This window comes from Siphateles boraxobius, unplaced genomic scaffold (assembly GCF_051911475.1).
Source record: "Siphateles boraxobius isolate OS27281-9 unplaced genomic scaffold, OSU_SipBor_1 3, whole genome shotgun sequence".
Taxonomy (NCBI): Eukaryota; Metazoa; Chordata; class Actinopteri; order Cypriniformes; family Leuciscidae; genus Siphateles; species Siphateles boraxobius.
In genome coordinates this window covers 4,169,722-4,186,859 of record NW_027508919.1, presented here as the reverse complement: position 1 = coordinate 4,186,859, position 17,138 = coordinate 4,169,722, and the positions used below count along the sequence as shown (strand labels likewise).

Genomic DNA, 17,138 nt, shown 5'->3' with positions numbered 1-17,138 from the left:
GGTTGTGAGCTTCTACAAAACTGGTTAGAATAGAAATTGTTTTGTTAAGCAGCCATTTCTAGTAGTTGTGTCTGAAAAGTCAACTGAAAGCCAGCATGAGTCTAGTTCACAGAAAACTGTAGTAATTTTAATAAGACAACACAAAAGCATTTAATAAAAAACATCTTTGCCTGTTATTAGTCTCTATCTAGGGCAATGCACATAAATATGCTTGCAGAAATCCCCCTGCAGTAACATGACACATCTCTATCTTGAGGTCAGTGTATTTAGATATTCTATTTTTTGACAAATATGCAGTGGGGGGAAACTGCCCCACAAATAAACAGGCGTAGGATCTCACTTGACAATATGTATGCAAAACATCACACAACCTATCAGATATGCTGCTGACTCGATAATATATTAATGATACAGTATGTAGTCCAGGAAATTCTAAAGCTAGAATTTTGTCCTTGTTTGGGGATTACAAGACACAGGCTGTGTACCTGAAAATAAAATAAAATAAAATGCTAAAAATACATAATAAATAGCGTATTTTAATGAATTAATTCTAACACTGCACCAACACTATTCCCTTAATTGTTAATTTCCTGCATGAACATCATGACTCAATCTAACAGAGCATATCCGCTAACCATTGTCCAACTGCACGGCAGTTTTACATGAGGTTAAAGTCACAAATAAAAAGACCAACATGTACATGTGTTCCCATGAATCCTTTCCAAAGTCATCTGTGGGTGTTGTTCATTTTATCAGAATTCAGTCTTATTTCTATTGATTCTGGGGTCTAATCAACCCTGATAATAAACAATGTAGCCTGATTGTACAACTGAACCATTTTGTTGTTTTTATTTAGATAGGTCGAATGAACATCTCCAATTTTTGGTTTTATAGTCAGAAAGAGATCTTCTCCAACAGCTAACGAAGTTCAATTTCACAAGCTGTAAGAAAAAAAAACAGCTCTTAAAATCGAATTATCACCAATGTGCACTGTAAAATATCAAATGCATATATTGTAAGCTACAGTTTTATTTAATTACAGTACATGGAAAGAAAATTAAAGATCTGGCTGTGAAAGTGACTCACGTGAAGGTTTTAGGCTTTGTACTCGAGAGAAATAGCATGGTGCTAAAAACCCAGCAGCATCTCCGGGGGTCAACAGCACACCGTTCTCAGACCAGAAGAACTTAATCCCATCTGAAGACCAACCAGTGGGGAGAGTGATCAATTAGGTACTTCTGCACTATAATTCTTAAATGTAAATTATCTTTTTACAGGTTTCAAAAAATGATTTCTTAATACCTGACATAGCTTTCGCAACATCAATATACACAGCCAAATCACAACTCTGTCTCATACCTATAAATAGAAAAGAGAACTGTTGTTTACATTGAACTGTAAATGACCTGAATTACATATAAGGTGAATTGCATGCTTCTGTAAGCACATCTTGGTATGGAATGCTTTCTGCTATCCTAATGTGTTGTGCATACATGCATGCCTAAATACATACTTACATACTCACATGAATTATATAGATCTCTAGAAAAGTATCTAATCTGTACTGCATGTCACTCACCACTGATGACTTTGCCCTCTCCAGGTAGCCCAGGTGCCAGGTGTATGTGAGTTCTGGTCATTCTGCTGAGGCCCTGACTGCGTATAGAGGGCCAGTGATTCATGTATGAGCCATGAACAGCTTCTCTTGGATAGTCCGGATCATCAAGTGCAACCACTCTCAACTCCAGATCTGTAACCTTGAAGAGACACATTCTAGGATAAGTTAAATGAATAAATAAATCACACAATTTGCATCATATTTTTTAAATTTAAAGAATCTGTAAGATTTACATTACATTTATTTATTTAACAGACACTTTTCTGTGTATAAACTAGATTAGTACATCACAAATGATATATACACCTGAAGAGGTACACGTTCAACTGCTCGTTAATGCAAATTTAATCAGCTAATCAGATGGCAGCAACTCAATGCATTTAGGCAAGTAGACATGGTCAAGATGATCCGCTGATGTGCAAACTGAGCATCAGAATGGGGAAGACAGGTGATTTAAGTGACTTTGAACGTGACATGGTTGTTGGTGCTAGACGGGCTGGTCTGAGTATTTTAGAAACTGCTGATCCACTGGGATTTTCATGCACAACCATCTCTAGGGTTTACAAAGAATTGTCCGAAAAAGAAAAAATATCCAGAAAGCGGCAGTTCTGTGGGTGAAAATACCTTGTTTAAAGTAACACCAGATAACTTTTCAACCTTCATAATATATTTCCAAGTCTCTTGTGATGGTACATCGACTTACAATAGGTTGAATGACACGTCTAGCATAGCCTGACGGGGTCTGTAGCGCTTTTTATCGTACTTTTAAACTTCGGGTTTCGGGTAGTAACCGGCGAACAAAGAGAACTACAAAACTCGACTGCTTTACGGCATATACGGTCACTTCCACCGCCACCGCCGCTTCCTTAAAATCCCAGGGCTGTCAAGTGTCACGCACTGAGCGTGACAGTCACTGGTTTCGGTCTTTTGTCACGCTCTCCCGCCACACACTGTATTTCTCACGCTGAAAAACTATTTGTAATATATTTAATATGTCGCAGCGCCCAAAACTCTGGCCGCGCCGCTCTCACTGTGGAACAGGCATGAATTCAAGCGCGTCTTGTTGGTGTTGTTAGCCAATCAGAAAATAGCACTATTGTATCTGGGTAACATTTAACGCAACAACCAATGACACCCCGTAGTCTGGGGTGTTTTTTTGTCTGCCTGACTATGTTACGGAAGCTATCTTATCCTCCGTTTATCTTCATGAATCAGGTAATGATTACTTGTCTTGCCTCAAGCTATAATGTAAATCGATTTGTAAAATTTGCAGATTTATTTATGGTAGCTTGATATTATAATATTGACGATATATGGTTATTATCTACCACTCAAAGATTGCATTGAAGTATCATATAGATTCAGTAAAACGGTAACCAATAGACTAGGCTACTATAATGAAACTGGCTTGTAAACGTGATCATCGCGATCATTTGTCGTTAGAAAAAAAATAAAACCCATGATATTATATTCATATGACATGCTGAAATATATGCCACTGTACCTGGGATGAAGACATTTCACACGCGACGCAAGCAGAACAACTGCATGTGACCTCCTCCTACAGTGTTCAGGGCTATCATGGTTGTCAACAAATGCACGATGACAGAGTTTACGACAGTAGTAGAGGACAATACTGTTTCCCAACTGCAGGGGGACCCCGAGAGCAAAAGTTACCTGGTGTTACTTTAATGCCAGAGGTCAGAGGAGAATGACCAGACCAGTTCAGCTGATAGAAAGGCAACAGTAACTCAAACAACCACTCATTACAACCGAGGTCTGCAGGAGAGCATCTCTTAACACCCAACAAGCCGTACCTTGAAGCAGATGAACAACAGCAGCAGAACACACACCGGTGCCACTGTCAGCTAAGAACAAAAAACTGAGGCAATAATTCACACGTACTCACTAAAACTGGACAATAGAAGATTGGAAAAACGTTGCCTGGTCAGATGAGTGTGAATTTCTGCTGCGACATTCAGATGGCAGGGTCAGAATTTGACGTAAACAACATCAAAGCATGAGTTCATCCTGCCTTGTATCAATGGTTCAAGCTGGTGGTGGTGGTGTAATGGGGGTTATGTGCAACAAACTTCCGTACTTTGGGCCCCTTAGTACCAATTGTGGATCATTTAAACGTTATTTATTGTTGCTGACCATGTCCATCCCTTTATGACCAGTGTACCCATTTTCTGATGTCTATTTACTTGACTACTTTAAACCTATATATCTTAAATTAAGACTGTAGACTTTACATGACTTCTGAACTACACTGACTTCCACTGAGTGACCCTGATTGGCTCGTATCAGAAGACGACCATCCTCAGTGTGGTTGCAAAGCTTGAATCGCTGTTTGTCATCGGTGGCCACCACTCGCTCCACATCCTCGAATGAAAATGAGCGGAACTGCTGATGAACGAGAAGTTCCTCCACAAATACAAAGCCATCTGCAGACAAGGTCACATAAGAATTACAGACAGACAACAGGGATGATTAAAAAAAACTGAATCCAAAACATGTACTAAGAGAATGAATCATTTGCCGTCTAGTCCAATATTAACAGGAATCATTCTCCACAAGAACTTCATTCCGCACAAACACAATACCTAAATAACAATTTTGTAAGCAAGACGGAGTGTTATGAATCATACAGTTTGTGGATATCACTTCTTACCTGAGTTCATCTGAAGACCCATCTTATTGGCACCATGGCGTAATACATAAGATAGAGATTTAGACAGGCGCATATCTCTGCTCTGAAATACACACAAAAGAGAAATATAACAATTCATTAAAGTGCACAGACCCTTTCAAAACTTTACCACAGTAACGGGGCAGTTGACAAAATACGTTCATTACTTTTCACACTGAAATGTGACCTGATATACTTTAACCATATAGTGTGTGTGTGTGTGTGTGTGTGTGTGTGTGTGTGTGTGTGTGTGTGTGTGTGTGTGTATACACTGCCGTTCAAAAGTTTGGGGTAAGATTTTTTTTTCGGTAAGATTTTTTTTAAAATAAGTCTCTTCTGCTCCCCAAGGCTGCATTTATTTGATTAAAAATACAACACAAACCCAGTAATATTGTGAAATATAATTTCCATGTAAAACAGCTGTTTTCTAAGTGAATATATAGTAAAGTGTAATTTATTCCTCTGATCAAAGCTGAATTATCAGCATCATTACTCCAGTCACTTCAGTGTCACATGATCCTTCAGAAATCATTCTAATATGATGATTTGATGCTCAAGAAACAGTTCTCATTATTATCAATGTTGAAAACACTTATTTACATTTTTATTTCAGGATTCTTTGATGTATAGAAAGTTCAAAAGAACAGCATTTATCTGAAATAGAATCTTTTGTAACATTAAACACTACCGTTCAAAACTTTGGGGTCAGTAAGAATTTTTATTTTATTTTTTGGGAAAATAAATAAAATAAATCAATATTTTTATCAAGAAGGAATTAAATTGAACAAAAGTGACAGTAAATACATTTATAATGTTACAAAATATTCTATTTCAAATAAATGCTGTTGTTTTTAACTTTCTGTTCATCAAAGAATCCTAAAGAAAATGGTACACAACTGTTTTCAACATTGATAATAATCATAAATGTTTCTTGAGCATCAAATCATCATATTAGAATGATTTCTGAAGGATCATGTGACACTGAAGACTGGAGTAATGATGCTGAAAATTCAGCTTTGATCACATGAATAAATTACACTTTACTATATATTCACATTGAAAACAGCTGTTTTACATGGAAATAATATTTCACAATATTACTGGGTTTGTTTTGTATTTTTAATCAAATAAATGCAGCCTTGGTGAGCAGAAGAGACTTGAAAATCTTACAGACCCCAAACTTTTGAACGGCAATATATAATTGTTAAGCAAGTAGCTTGAATGAGCTCATATTGAGTAATTATACATTTGAACACCAAATCTTGGTGTTTGGTCAAGATGTAGCCTAAGAATTAAAAAAATTACGGTAAAATTGTAATAACCATTGTAAATGTTAGTGTGACACTAGTAAGAGGACCGCGTGCATTATACATAACGAATGAATGATCGTTTCTCTTCCCACCTCTTCGTTTCGGTTTCCTCGCCCTCCTCTTCCTCTTCCTCTTCTCTCCATGTCACACTTGTTGTAGTAGTATAATTCACAAACACAGCAGATATATGGACTAATGCAGTTACATCTGTTTCGTATAATTCCTCTCTGATTATTTACCTATACAAAAACTGTATATTTTAACTCCTTTCCACAAGCTTTTGTTGCTGAACTTCTCTTGTCTTCGCTGAACTTCTCTCTTCTCTTGCTGAACTTCACTATCTTGTCGATAGTGGAAGCAGCCATTAAAGAGCCCATTCATGCATTGACCAACAGGGAGCAGTAAAGAATAAGTCTTATATTTCCTGAGATCCTACGCCGTCTAGCGGGGGTGACTGCACTGATTTAATCATTTTGATGAGATGTGAATTATCGATAAAACATGATTTAAATATAGATTAAATAAAAAATATAGTAGGCCTATTTGTTGGTAACACCATTACCCCCCACAATCTTTAAAAGAAAAAAATATTTCCTTTATTTTTAATTACCAATAATTGTCTTCTTATTATAACCACAAGCAAATCATTTATTATTATTATTATTATTATTCAGCTTTTAAAGAAACATGCCCCGCCCCGATACAGAGAGGCATCACATCATCAGTCATCCATCTTTGTGCGGGGCGGCTCGCAGACTGAACTGACGTGTGGAGCAACAAAACACTGCGGGCTTACGATCTCAAAACCTGTTCTTACGCCGCACCTTTCTGTTCTGAGAGCTCGACAACATGTCCTCTATCCGCGGTTACCCCGTCATCGCCTGCTGCGTGCTGGTCGCTTTGGTTCTGGGTACAGAAGATGTCCCAGATCGCCCGGTTATCGGAGCTCCGGGATCCCCGGTCCGTCTGTCGGAGTCAGACCCGGGGGTTATGAAAGCAGTGAAATTTGCCGAGGAACGATATAATATGGGCTCCAACGCGATGCATATACGCCGTGTTAGCAAAATCCTGTCGGCCAGCAAACAGGTAAAATGATAAATCATCCGTTTACAATTTCTAATATATACAATGTTATTAACGGATGCAAAACCATTATACAATTCTGCATATAATATAACTATAGACAGAATATAATAATTTTTAATATTATCATGGTTTATGTTTCATTTAGTGTGACTATTTATTTCGCGATTCCGATACTGGACATGAAGTTTATTATAAGGAGTTATTTTTACCGCATTCATGTGATTAGACGTAAACAAGCGCAGAGCGTGCGCAGAGGCCTCATACATAACAGTGTTGATCGGATTTAAGCAGCACAACACTGCGCGCCTTTTGCGCAGCAGTTTATTACAGTAGATAAAGGGAAAGCTGCGTACTTATGAGCATTTACCAATGTTTGTAGGACGGTATATTTAAATGTCGTTTAAAGCCCACTGTTGTATAAATAGCTCAAATCCTTTCAGTTTGTGATATAATTGTTGTGTAACAATGTATTTAGTTAAATAAATTATTATTAGAAAGTAATCATTATCAAGTAAATATATAAATCTTTATTGAAATATGTAACCAATGTATTATGATTTAGTCACAAAGAATAAACAATACTCATGCATTTATTTATCTTAGTTAATGTTAATCTCAACATTTACTTCTACATTTTTTTCATCAGAAATTGTTAACAATAAGTTAATAGCCTACACTGTTAACTAACATGAACATTTGTATTAACTAACAATAATAAAAGTTGCTGTAAAAAATATATATTGCACATTGTTAGTTCATGTTAACAAATCAGAAGTGTTATCAAGATTTCTTTATATAAGTTTGATATGACAGAGCCATAGATATTCACTTGTGATTTGTGTCTTTAATTTCTGTTCTGTTTTCCATAGCTGGTGAAAGGTATTCGGTACAGTATTATGGTAGAGATTGGAAGCACCCAGTGTAAGAAATCCCTAGAGCTGAGCGCTGTGGACACCTGCGAATTTTTCCCAGAGCCCCACAAACAGAAGGTGAGCAAACACTAATCCTTAATCCGTATAAAACGTCACTACTCAGAGTCTGTAATGGCAAACTCTTAATAGTCAAAATGCACTGCATGACCCATTTAAGGTGGGATTTTTTTGGGGGGGGGGTTCATTATTAGCATGTACGGGATTTTGATTTAACGTACAAAATGATCAATTCCATTCCGTAGCACAAATCCAGCATAATAACCCCATGCTTTTGTTCATTTAAATACCAATACAATTAGCAAACCAGCACCACTTTGGCAGAAGTTGAACTTGCCCATTGTAAATTTACTATGCACATTCTCTCTACTAAATAACACCCATTCTCTGTCTCTCCACAGACGGAGGTTTGTTTGTTTGAGGTTTGGGACATTCCCTGGGAAAGTAAATCCACCCTGCTTAAACAGAAATGCGAGCCTGCGGGTCAGTAGCCTGGGACAGATGGCAGATCTGTCCAAATCATCTTCATCACATAATATACTGCTGTGGTTTAAAGCAGACATGCATTCTCATTATTATGTTTTAAGACCGGATTTAAAGTGATTTTTATCATACATCCACTTTTAATGGTTTTCTACCCAACATGCATTTGTAGTCACCTTGATATTGTGTTATGTCTTAGTTTCCAAGGAGCTCAAAAAGGTTGCATCTGTACCCCTAACCCATGGCAAACCCATGAAGGTAATGCAATGTACAGTTAAAATATGTCATAACATATTCGCAACAGTTAATTAAACATTTGTGAGCTTTTCATGATGGATTGCTTTGTTGTTTTGTTTGCTTTTTACAGGAAACTGTGGAGCTTTTGACCCAGTTTAAAAACTTTATAATCACATACAACCGAACATACAGCTCCCAAGAAGGTAAGACACAAATATACACTACCATTCAAAAGGTTCAGTAGGATTTTTTTTTTTTAAATAATTTATTTTATTCAGCAAGGATGCATTGAATTGATCAAAAGTGAAGTGAAGACATTTATAATATTACAAAACTTTTTTATTTCAAATAAATGCTGTTCTTCCGAACTTTCTATTCATCAAAAAATCCTGAATTTTTTTTCACGGTTTACACTAAAATATGAAGCAGCATAACTGTTTTTAACATTGTTAATAATAACAAATATTTTTTAAGCAGCAAATCATCATCATAGAATGCTTTCTGAAGAATCATGTGACACTGAAGACTAGAGTAATGATGCTGAAAATTCAGCTTTGCATCACAGCAATAAATTACAGTTTCAAATATATTACAATAGAAAATTAAATTAAGTTGTGACAATATTTTATTATTGTATTTGTATTTTTTGATCACATAAATGCAGTCTTGGTGTGGAAGAGACATTCAAAAACATTAACAAATCTTACCAACCCCAAACGGTAGTGTACTTTAGATTACAATAAATTTGTCACACCTGTACATTTTACAGTGAAATAGATTATAATATTGTATAAGTGATTTTTAAGTTATTTTAATGTATAATACCTATCACATGGATAGCCATAATGTAAACTGATAAGTTTTCTAGTATGTCAGCTAATATCTATTTCTATTGCACATACACAATTAAAAGACTAACCTAATCTTTTAGACTAACTAAAAGATTAACCACTGATCCACTGAACTCCACAGAGGCAGAGAAGCGTTTGCGCATTTTCCAGGAGAATATGAAAACGGCACAAACACTGCAATCCCTGGAACAGGGGTCAGCTGAGTACGGGGTCACCAAGTTCAGTGACCTCACAGGTATGTTTATGGATTTGATCATTTTTGTTGCTCAGGAAAATACCAATTAGTGAGGAGTGACAGGGCCAAAATCATAATAATAATAAAAAAAATATATATATAATTCATATGTGCATTCCTGTTGTCCCAAAAAAACACGTGCAAGTCTCTCTATAATGTACTAATCATATCGATGTGTGTAGAGGATGAGTTTAGAATGATGTACCTGAACCCAGTGCTGAGTCAGTGGAGTTTGAAGAAGGAGATGAAGCCAGCGACCCCGTCCAGCAAGGCAGCTCCTGACAGCTGGGACTGGAGGGACCACGGGGCGGTCAGTTCTGTCAAGAACCAGGTATGACTGCCAGATTAACTCGCATCAACCTTTAGAATTAATCACGAGGTGTATTTGAATGAAGCATTGATTTTTAATATTGTGCTTTTAGATGCTACAGTACACTCAGAGTGCTTGACAATGGGATAGGGGGTCACTGAATTAAGATTAGTATGATAAAAGATGAGTGAATCAGCGAAATATGAATGCTTTGTATGTCTGCAGAGTTAAACTTAAATGAAGAGGTTTATTGTAATTGTTTTAATTGACTGTCGGTTGCAGGGCATGTGTGGCTCTTGCTGGGCATTTTCTGTGACTGGAAACATTGAGGGACAGTGGTTCAAGAAAACGGGAGAGCTGCTTTCCCTCTCCGAGCAGGGTAAATATATACTGTACCACACTACCGTTCAAAAAGGGGTCAGAAAGATTTCTGTTTTGAAAGAAATTAATTGTTTTATTGCATTAAATTGATCAAAAGTGACTGAAAAAGACAATTTTAATGTGACAAGATTATAAATGCTGTTCTTTTGAACTTTCTCTTCAAAGAATTTCACGGTTTACACAAAATAATAAGCAGCATAACTGTTTATTATCAACATTGATAATAGTAAGAAGTGTTTCTTGAGCACCAAATAAGCATATTAGAATGATTTCTGAAGGATCATGTGACACTGAAGACTGGAGTAATGATGCTGAAAATTCAGCTTTGATCACAGGAATAAATGACATTTTTAAATATATTACAATACAAAAACAGGCATTGTGAATTGTAATATTTCACAATTTGTTTTTACTGTATTTTTGTTATCAAATAAATGCAGCCTTGGTGAGCATAAGACTTCTTAAAAAAAAAAAAATCTTACAGACCCCTAACTTTTGAAAAGTAGTGTTTTTTCCCCCTCAAAAATTAACAAAGGCACTTTTCGTGTTTGAGAAAATTTGCCACAACTGTTCTAGATTGATGTGGAAAAGGAATAGCAAACCTTTCCTCAACAAGCTTCATGATTTGAGGTGACAATGTCCATATGTGACCCTGGATCACAAAACCAGTCTTAAGTAGCACGGGTATATTTGTGGGAAAAGTTTACAAAAATTTTCAATTTTTCTTTTATGCCAAAAATCATTAGGATATTAAGTAAAGATCATGTTCCATGAAGATATTTTGTAAATTTCCTACCATAAATGTATAAAACATTTATTTTTGTGAGTGAATGCAGCACAATCGCGAACATAAATGGACAACTTTATAGGCGATTTTCTCAATGTTTCGATTTTTTGCACCCTCAGATTCCAGATTTTCAAATAGTTGTATCTCGGCCAAATATCGTCCTATCCTAACAAACCATACATCAATGGAAAGCTTATTTATTCAGATTTCATGTGATGTATAAATCTCAATTTAAAAAAAATTACCCATATGACTGGTTTTGTCATCCAGGGTCACATATCACAAATGCTGCCAGATGAATGCCGCGCCTCAGCGAACACCGTACATAACATGAGATAAAACATGGGGGGGAAAGTGTTATTCTAAATGTGAGTTTAAATTCCTTTGTTTGCTCTCACCTCTTTACATAACAGAATTAGTGGACTGTGATAGGCTGGACCAGGCATGTGGAGGTGGGCTGCCGTCTAATGCTTATGAAGCCATCGAGAAGCTTGGTAAGAAATAACATAGTGGAGGTCATTCCCTAGATTAGGCAAATAACCTACAGGGAATCTGTAAGAGTAAACATGTCCTAAATAAGTGTGCTTTTTTCACCCCTAAAGGAGGTCTTGAGACAGAAACAGACTACAGCTACACAGGACAAAAGCAGAGATGTGATTTCTCGACAGGGAAGGTGGCCGCCTACATTAACGACTCTGTTGAGCTGCCCAACGATGAAAACGGTGAGTGAGAGAAAAATAATAGAGGTGATGGAAATGAGGAAAATAGAGATGTGTTATTAAACACAATTAAATTAAAAACATTAAAACAACACTGATGATGGAAATACCTGCACTAGAGGAATTAAAGCAGGAAATTAAAAATATCAAATGTATTTTATCAGAACATTTGGAAAGAAATATGTGCTATAAGCTAATCTTACTTAAAATGTAAATATATAGTACCATTGAAAATTATAGCTCACCCAGTGTTTAAAGGGATTTTTTTGTATGTTGCTCACCAAGGGAGCATTTATTTGATAAATTACAGTAAAACAGAAATATTGCAAAAAGATTTTTACAACTTTATATAACTGTTTTCAATTTAAATTTATTTTAAATTTCATTTATTCCTGTTATCAAAGCTGAAGTTTCGGCATCATTACTCCAGTCTTCAGTGTCACATGATCCTCCAGAAATCAGTCTAATATGCCGATTTGATGCTCAAGAAACATTTATTATCAATGTTGAAATTGTTCAATTGAAATCGATTGTTGTAGCTTGTGCTGCTTTTCTGTGTGAAAACTGATATTTTTCATAATTCTTTGATGAACAGTAAATTAAAAAGAGCAGCATTTATTTTAAATAAATCTTTTGTAACATTATACATTTATTTACTGTCATGTCAACTGAATGCATCTTTGCTGAATAAAAGTATTAATTTCTTCAACAACAAAAAAAACACTTTTTTTTTTACTGAACCAAACATTTAAAGTAGTAGTGAGTTTCCAGTCTGTCTTTTAATCTAAAATGTCTTGATTCTTCTCATGTCTTGTAGTTATTGCTGCTTGGCTGGCTGAGAATGGTCCAGTGTCTGCTGCCCTTAATGCTTTTGCAATGCAGGTAACACAAAAACGAACAATGGAAAATTATACTTTTAGCTTGCATAAATGTGTAATGAAAATATATTGCCCAATAATGTTTGTTATACACTTCAGCATACTTCACAATCAGTATGTAATAATGAGGGATATCATTTATAAGAAAAGTTTTTTTTTTTTTTTTTAAAGCACACGTTTCTGGTGCTAATGTACACTCAAGTATAGGCTATATGTCTGGTACTACAAAAACAAAATGCTGTTTTACCTGGTTACTTGCTGAAGTTGCCCTTTTTAAACAATTTTGTTGATGTCTTTAGTTCTACAGAAAGGGAGTGTCTCATCCTCTAAAAATCTTCTGCAACCCCTGGATGATTGATCATGCTGTGCTGCTTGTGGGATACGGACAACGTGAGTATATATATTCAATATGAGTATATAATTTAAATGGTTTGTACTTATACAGATCTGAAATTCAGGTGTTTAACGGCAAGGCTTTGCAAATGGCCATTTCAAAATACCTTGGATATAATACCATTTACAGCTATGTAGAACCAGGCAACAGAGTCGCGTAGTGCTCAAAGTGATTTTGGAGTATCATTTTTCTGCTTTTGTGTGCAGGTAATGGCGTTCCATTCTGGGCCATCAAGAACAGCTGGGGAGAGGACTATGGAGAGCAGGTATGAAAAACAAATCACCTGAATGTGCAGTATGACACACGCAAATAAAATTATTTCTGCTTGTATCTCAGTCGCATATACCATGTATTATTAAGAAAATAGCAGAGATCATTATTATATGATACATTTGGCCTCTGTAGACTTCCATTCTTGACTGATGCTGGAAAAAACATTACTGATGTTTACAAAGTGCCCCTATGCTTTTTCGAATATTACCTTTCATGGCAGTGTATAATATAGCTGGTTGTGAATGTAAAAGCTCTCCAAAGTTTTAAGGATCAAAGTGCATGGTAAAAAAAGTTATTTTCTCCTAAAAGAAACAATCGATTCTGAACTGCCTGAAACAAGTCGTCAGTAATTCCAGGCTAACTTCCTGCTTGAACCTACGTAGGTTTATAACAAGTTTGCAGAATTCCAGCCTATGGTCTTCATTGTCCGTGAACCACGTGTACTTAGACCCTCAAACGCTGTAATTGTAGTGTAGACTAGAAGAGTTTGGTTCGTGTTGTTGACATGTCGAGGAGATGGTGTTTTCTGAGCAGCAAAAGCAAATCCACCTTACATGCGCTTCCCAAGGATAAGGACTCTCGCTGGAATTAATACGGTAAAACTGACGCTATCTTTACTGGTCGTATCATTGTGCATCAAGTGCTGAGGAAGCTCCGGAGCTGAAATTTAGATATGGTAATGGACGTTTGCTTTCTGACACGCGCTGTAAGCGGTAGACCAATCGCAACAGACTCAATCATCTGACCAATTGGAGCAGACTTTCAGAAAGGTTGGGTTAGAGAGACCAAATTCCTTATTAAATGGTTTCTAACACTGAGAAAAGAGGTGATGTTGCAGTTTATATTATGAGAAAAAGTGTTTTTTGACTGTAGGTGCATGTAAACCTAATGTAGGAGACCTCCAGAATAAAATAAAGAACCTTGAAAATAGCATAATAGGGGCACTTTAACATGTTAACTAAGTTTGATTGTTAGAAAATGATTAATGGAAAAGGATCTAAAAATTGTGTTTTTAGATTTGCCATTAGAGTATAACATTACTTATACATGTAGACTTTCTGCCAAAATCATCATATAACTATTCTTGAAAACATTTGGTCCAGCTCATAACTTATAAGTATGTATGTTAGTCTATGTAATGTCTATTATCACAGAAATGTTAAAGTTTTTCCTATACTTCTTTCATAGGGTTACTATTACCTGTACAGAGGATCCAGACTGTGTGGAATCAACAAGATGTGCTCATCTGCAATTGTGAATTAGAAACAGAAACACACACACACACACACACACACACACACACACAAACAAACACACACACACACACACACACACACACACACACACACACACACACACACACACACACACAGCTACAGCATGGATACAAAAACATTCATTGTGAAGATGTGATGATCCTTTACAGAGGTTTTTCATCATGTGACCTGTGAACAAAAGTGTAAAACACATTCTGAACATATTTCATCCATATAAGCACATAATTCTCCATAGCTCAAATATGTGAAGTATTTCTCTCCTGTGCTTTAGTCATCAGTCATTCCATTCAGAATAGCTGAATTTAACATACATTACCTCAGATCCTCATGTGCAGTGATGTTACGGACACAGCAAATAACCAAATAGCAAAGGACAAGATAACAGCACACTGTTTACCACGTTACTGATACAAACATTAAACGTGTTGTGATTTTAGATAATTTAGTCACATATTTTGTGCTTTACTTTAGTTTTGTTATTATGTATTTAATTATATATCTTTTATTCAATTCCAAAAACACTGAGCTTGTGTCATGTTCTCTTTTAACTCTGCTGAATAGATTAGCAATTAACAATTTTCAACAGTGAATTTTAGACTTCTGAGTACATTTTACTGAATATTTTTAAGCTACTAGTCTTGGAAACCAGATTTTGCACACTATGAATTTGCACAGTATATTGTGATCATTCCGTTAATGTAAGCGTGGCTCTTTTCCCCCTTACATCTTCCTCATTTTTGAGTATATTTGGATGCATGGGAAAAAGTTGCTGATGCTTTTTCCAAACACACAATGTAAGATTTATTTGAGGTTTTGTGTTAGAAAAGATCAATCTCTTAGCTGTATCTCTAATGTATTATCAAACCTGTATTGCTGAATAAACTCCCAAACGTGTCCGTTGTGCTTCACGCTGTCATAACTGCCATGTTTTTGTAAGATCAATAATCGAGAAATATTCAGGCTTAAATTAGTCCTAAATTTGAGCCATTTGAAACTGCACAAAACACCCATGATGGAAGCAATCGCAACAGGAAACGAAGCAAGAGAACTACAGTTAACCTCAGAGGTTTCTGATTTGTTTTGACACACTGGGCTAGTGTTTCTTACAACATATTAAGTATACCAGAGTTAAAAGTGGAACTTGAATTGTTGCACATTTGAGTCATAGATGATTACAATGAGCATTAAAAACAGAAACCAAGCAAAAATAAAATAAAAATGCAAATCTTAAGGGAAAGATAAACTTTTTTGTATTGCTTTACAAGTACAAGACAGACATCTTAATTTGACCATGTACAACCCTGAACCTTGCAGGAATTATTTTATATCACATACATGTGTTAGTTGGAATAATGTCAATGCTTTGAAGATTGTTGAGCGCTCTCTAGTGGTTATTTGTGGTAGTTTACCTAAATGTGAACATTATTCTTCAAGCTTTGCAATTTACAGAGATTGATCTTTCTGCGGACTGCAAGAAAGGGGAGTAACAAGAAGTGGGCGTAACTTGAAGTTGTCCAAATCGCACAGAACCACATGTCAAAATCAAAAGGAGATGTTGTCGGCAAGATGCCAGCTTGTATAGATAGAGACAACGGTAAGAATATTTCCCCGAGATAACCGTGTACATCGAAGTGTATAAGTCATATTGCCGCTTTTTACATTGCAGCAAGGGCAGAGCAAAGCGCTTGGAACTTTGAGCTTGTCAATCGGTCTCGCTGAGTGTCACACAGATGCCAGCAAAACAACACAGTAGATCGCCCTGGAGTGGTCAGTTGCCATTATTAAAATGTAAATGCATGGGTAAGATGTCACCTTATAGATGTAAATGCATAGATGTCGCCTAATTTATTGTTTTCTATACCAGTCTACGACTATTTCCCTTTCCTTTCGTGCTTTTGAGTGACGATTCTTCATTTGTTGCAGTGTGTGTTTTATTTGCTGAACTATGCTTGCTTCCTTGCACGAAGAGCAACATAGTAATGAAACGCGTTTGTCCGTTTAGGCAGGGCCGGCCCGAGGCATAAGCGAACTAAGCGGCTGCTTGGGGCCCCCTGGCCACCAGGGGGCCCCCCAATCTAGTTTAATCTTTTTTTTTTTTTAGATGACTTAAACAAGTGACATAAATGAATGAATGAATATGAATGAATAATTCAAGACAAGAAAATTCTGATTTCATGATCAATATACCTGCCAACAACTGCTGCTGTGTCTGCCAGCGTTTAAGTCATGCGCATAATCTAGTCACCTCGCGAGTGCATAGACAATTCGTGCGCAACTGCGCATAGTCACGGTATCGGTTTAAGTTGGAGAAAATAGCCGCAGGGGAACTTAACCTTCTTGGTGTAAGGTTAGCAGTTTGAATAAATAATAAACATAGCAGTTTGAACTCTTCTCCACTTTATTATACCACACATCAGATCACTAACTCCAAAAACCCGCGACACTCCAGTACCAAGTGCGCACGACCAATTCCTATCTACGGCAAGCCCCGAGGGGAAAAATAGATTGCATACTGTACAACGAGCGCCAGTACATTACCGGTATTATAGTAACAGACTTTTTTGCATTCTGTCATGTACAATCCAACAAAGTCTGTTACAATAATAATAATAAAAAAGATTTTGAGGACAGTTACACTGTATTGAGACAGTAGACAAATAATAATAATAATATATTTT

General features: G+C 36.3%; 2 protein-coding genes across 2 annotated transcripts; one reads left to right on the top strand and one right to left on the bottom strand.

The window, feature by feature from the left end:
* Positions 1–105: 105 nt before the first annotated feature.
* On the bottom strand, positions 106–6,397 carry trpt1 (tRNA phosphotransferase 1). Its single transcript, XM_077247475.1, has 7 exons — positions 5,713–6,397; positions 4,293–4,374; positions 3,896–4,065; positions 1,580–1,757; positions 1,303–1,359; positions 1,087–1,197; positions 106–941 (listed from the first exon to the last, which is right to left on the bottom strand). Exons 1-7 carry the CDS (start codon positions 5,761–5,763, stop codon positions 919–921), a joined length of 672 nt encoding a protein of 223 aa, XP_077103590.1. The 5' UTR covers positions 5,764–6,397; the 3' UTR covers positions 106–918.
* Positions 6,352–15,356, top strand: ctsf (cathepsin F). Its single transcript, XM_077247474.1, has 14 exons — positions 6,352–6,706; positions 7,576–7,695; positions 8,037–8,118; positions 8,318–8,376; positions 8,486–8,558; positions 9,328–9,441; positions 9,624–9,772; positions 10,034–10,130; positions 11,333–11,413; positions 11,522–11,641; positions 12,456–12,520; positions 12,816–12,906; positions 13,117–13,175; positions 14,372–15,356. Exons 1-14 carry the CDS (start codon positions 6,470–6,472, stop codon positions 14,444–14,446), a joined length of 1,422 nt encoding a protein of 473 aa, XP_077103589.1. The 5' UTR covers positions 6,352–6,469; the 3' UTR covers positions 14,447–15,356.
* The last annotated feature ends 1,782 nt before the right edge of the window (positions 15,357–17,138 follow it).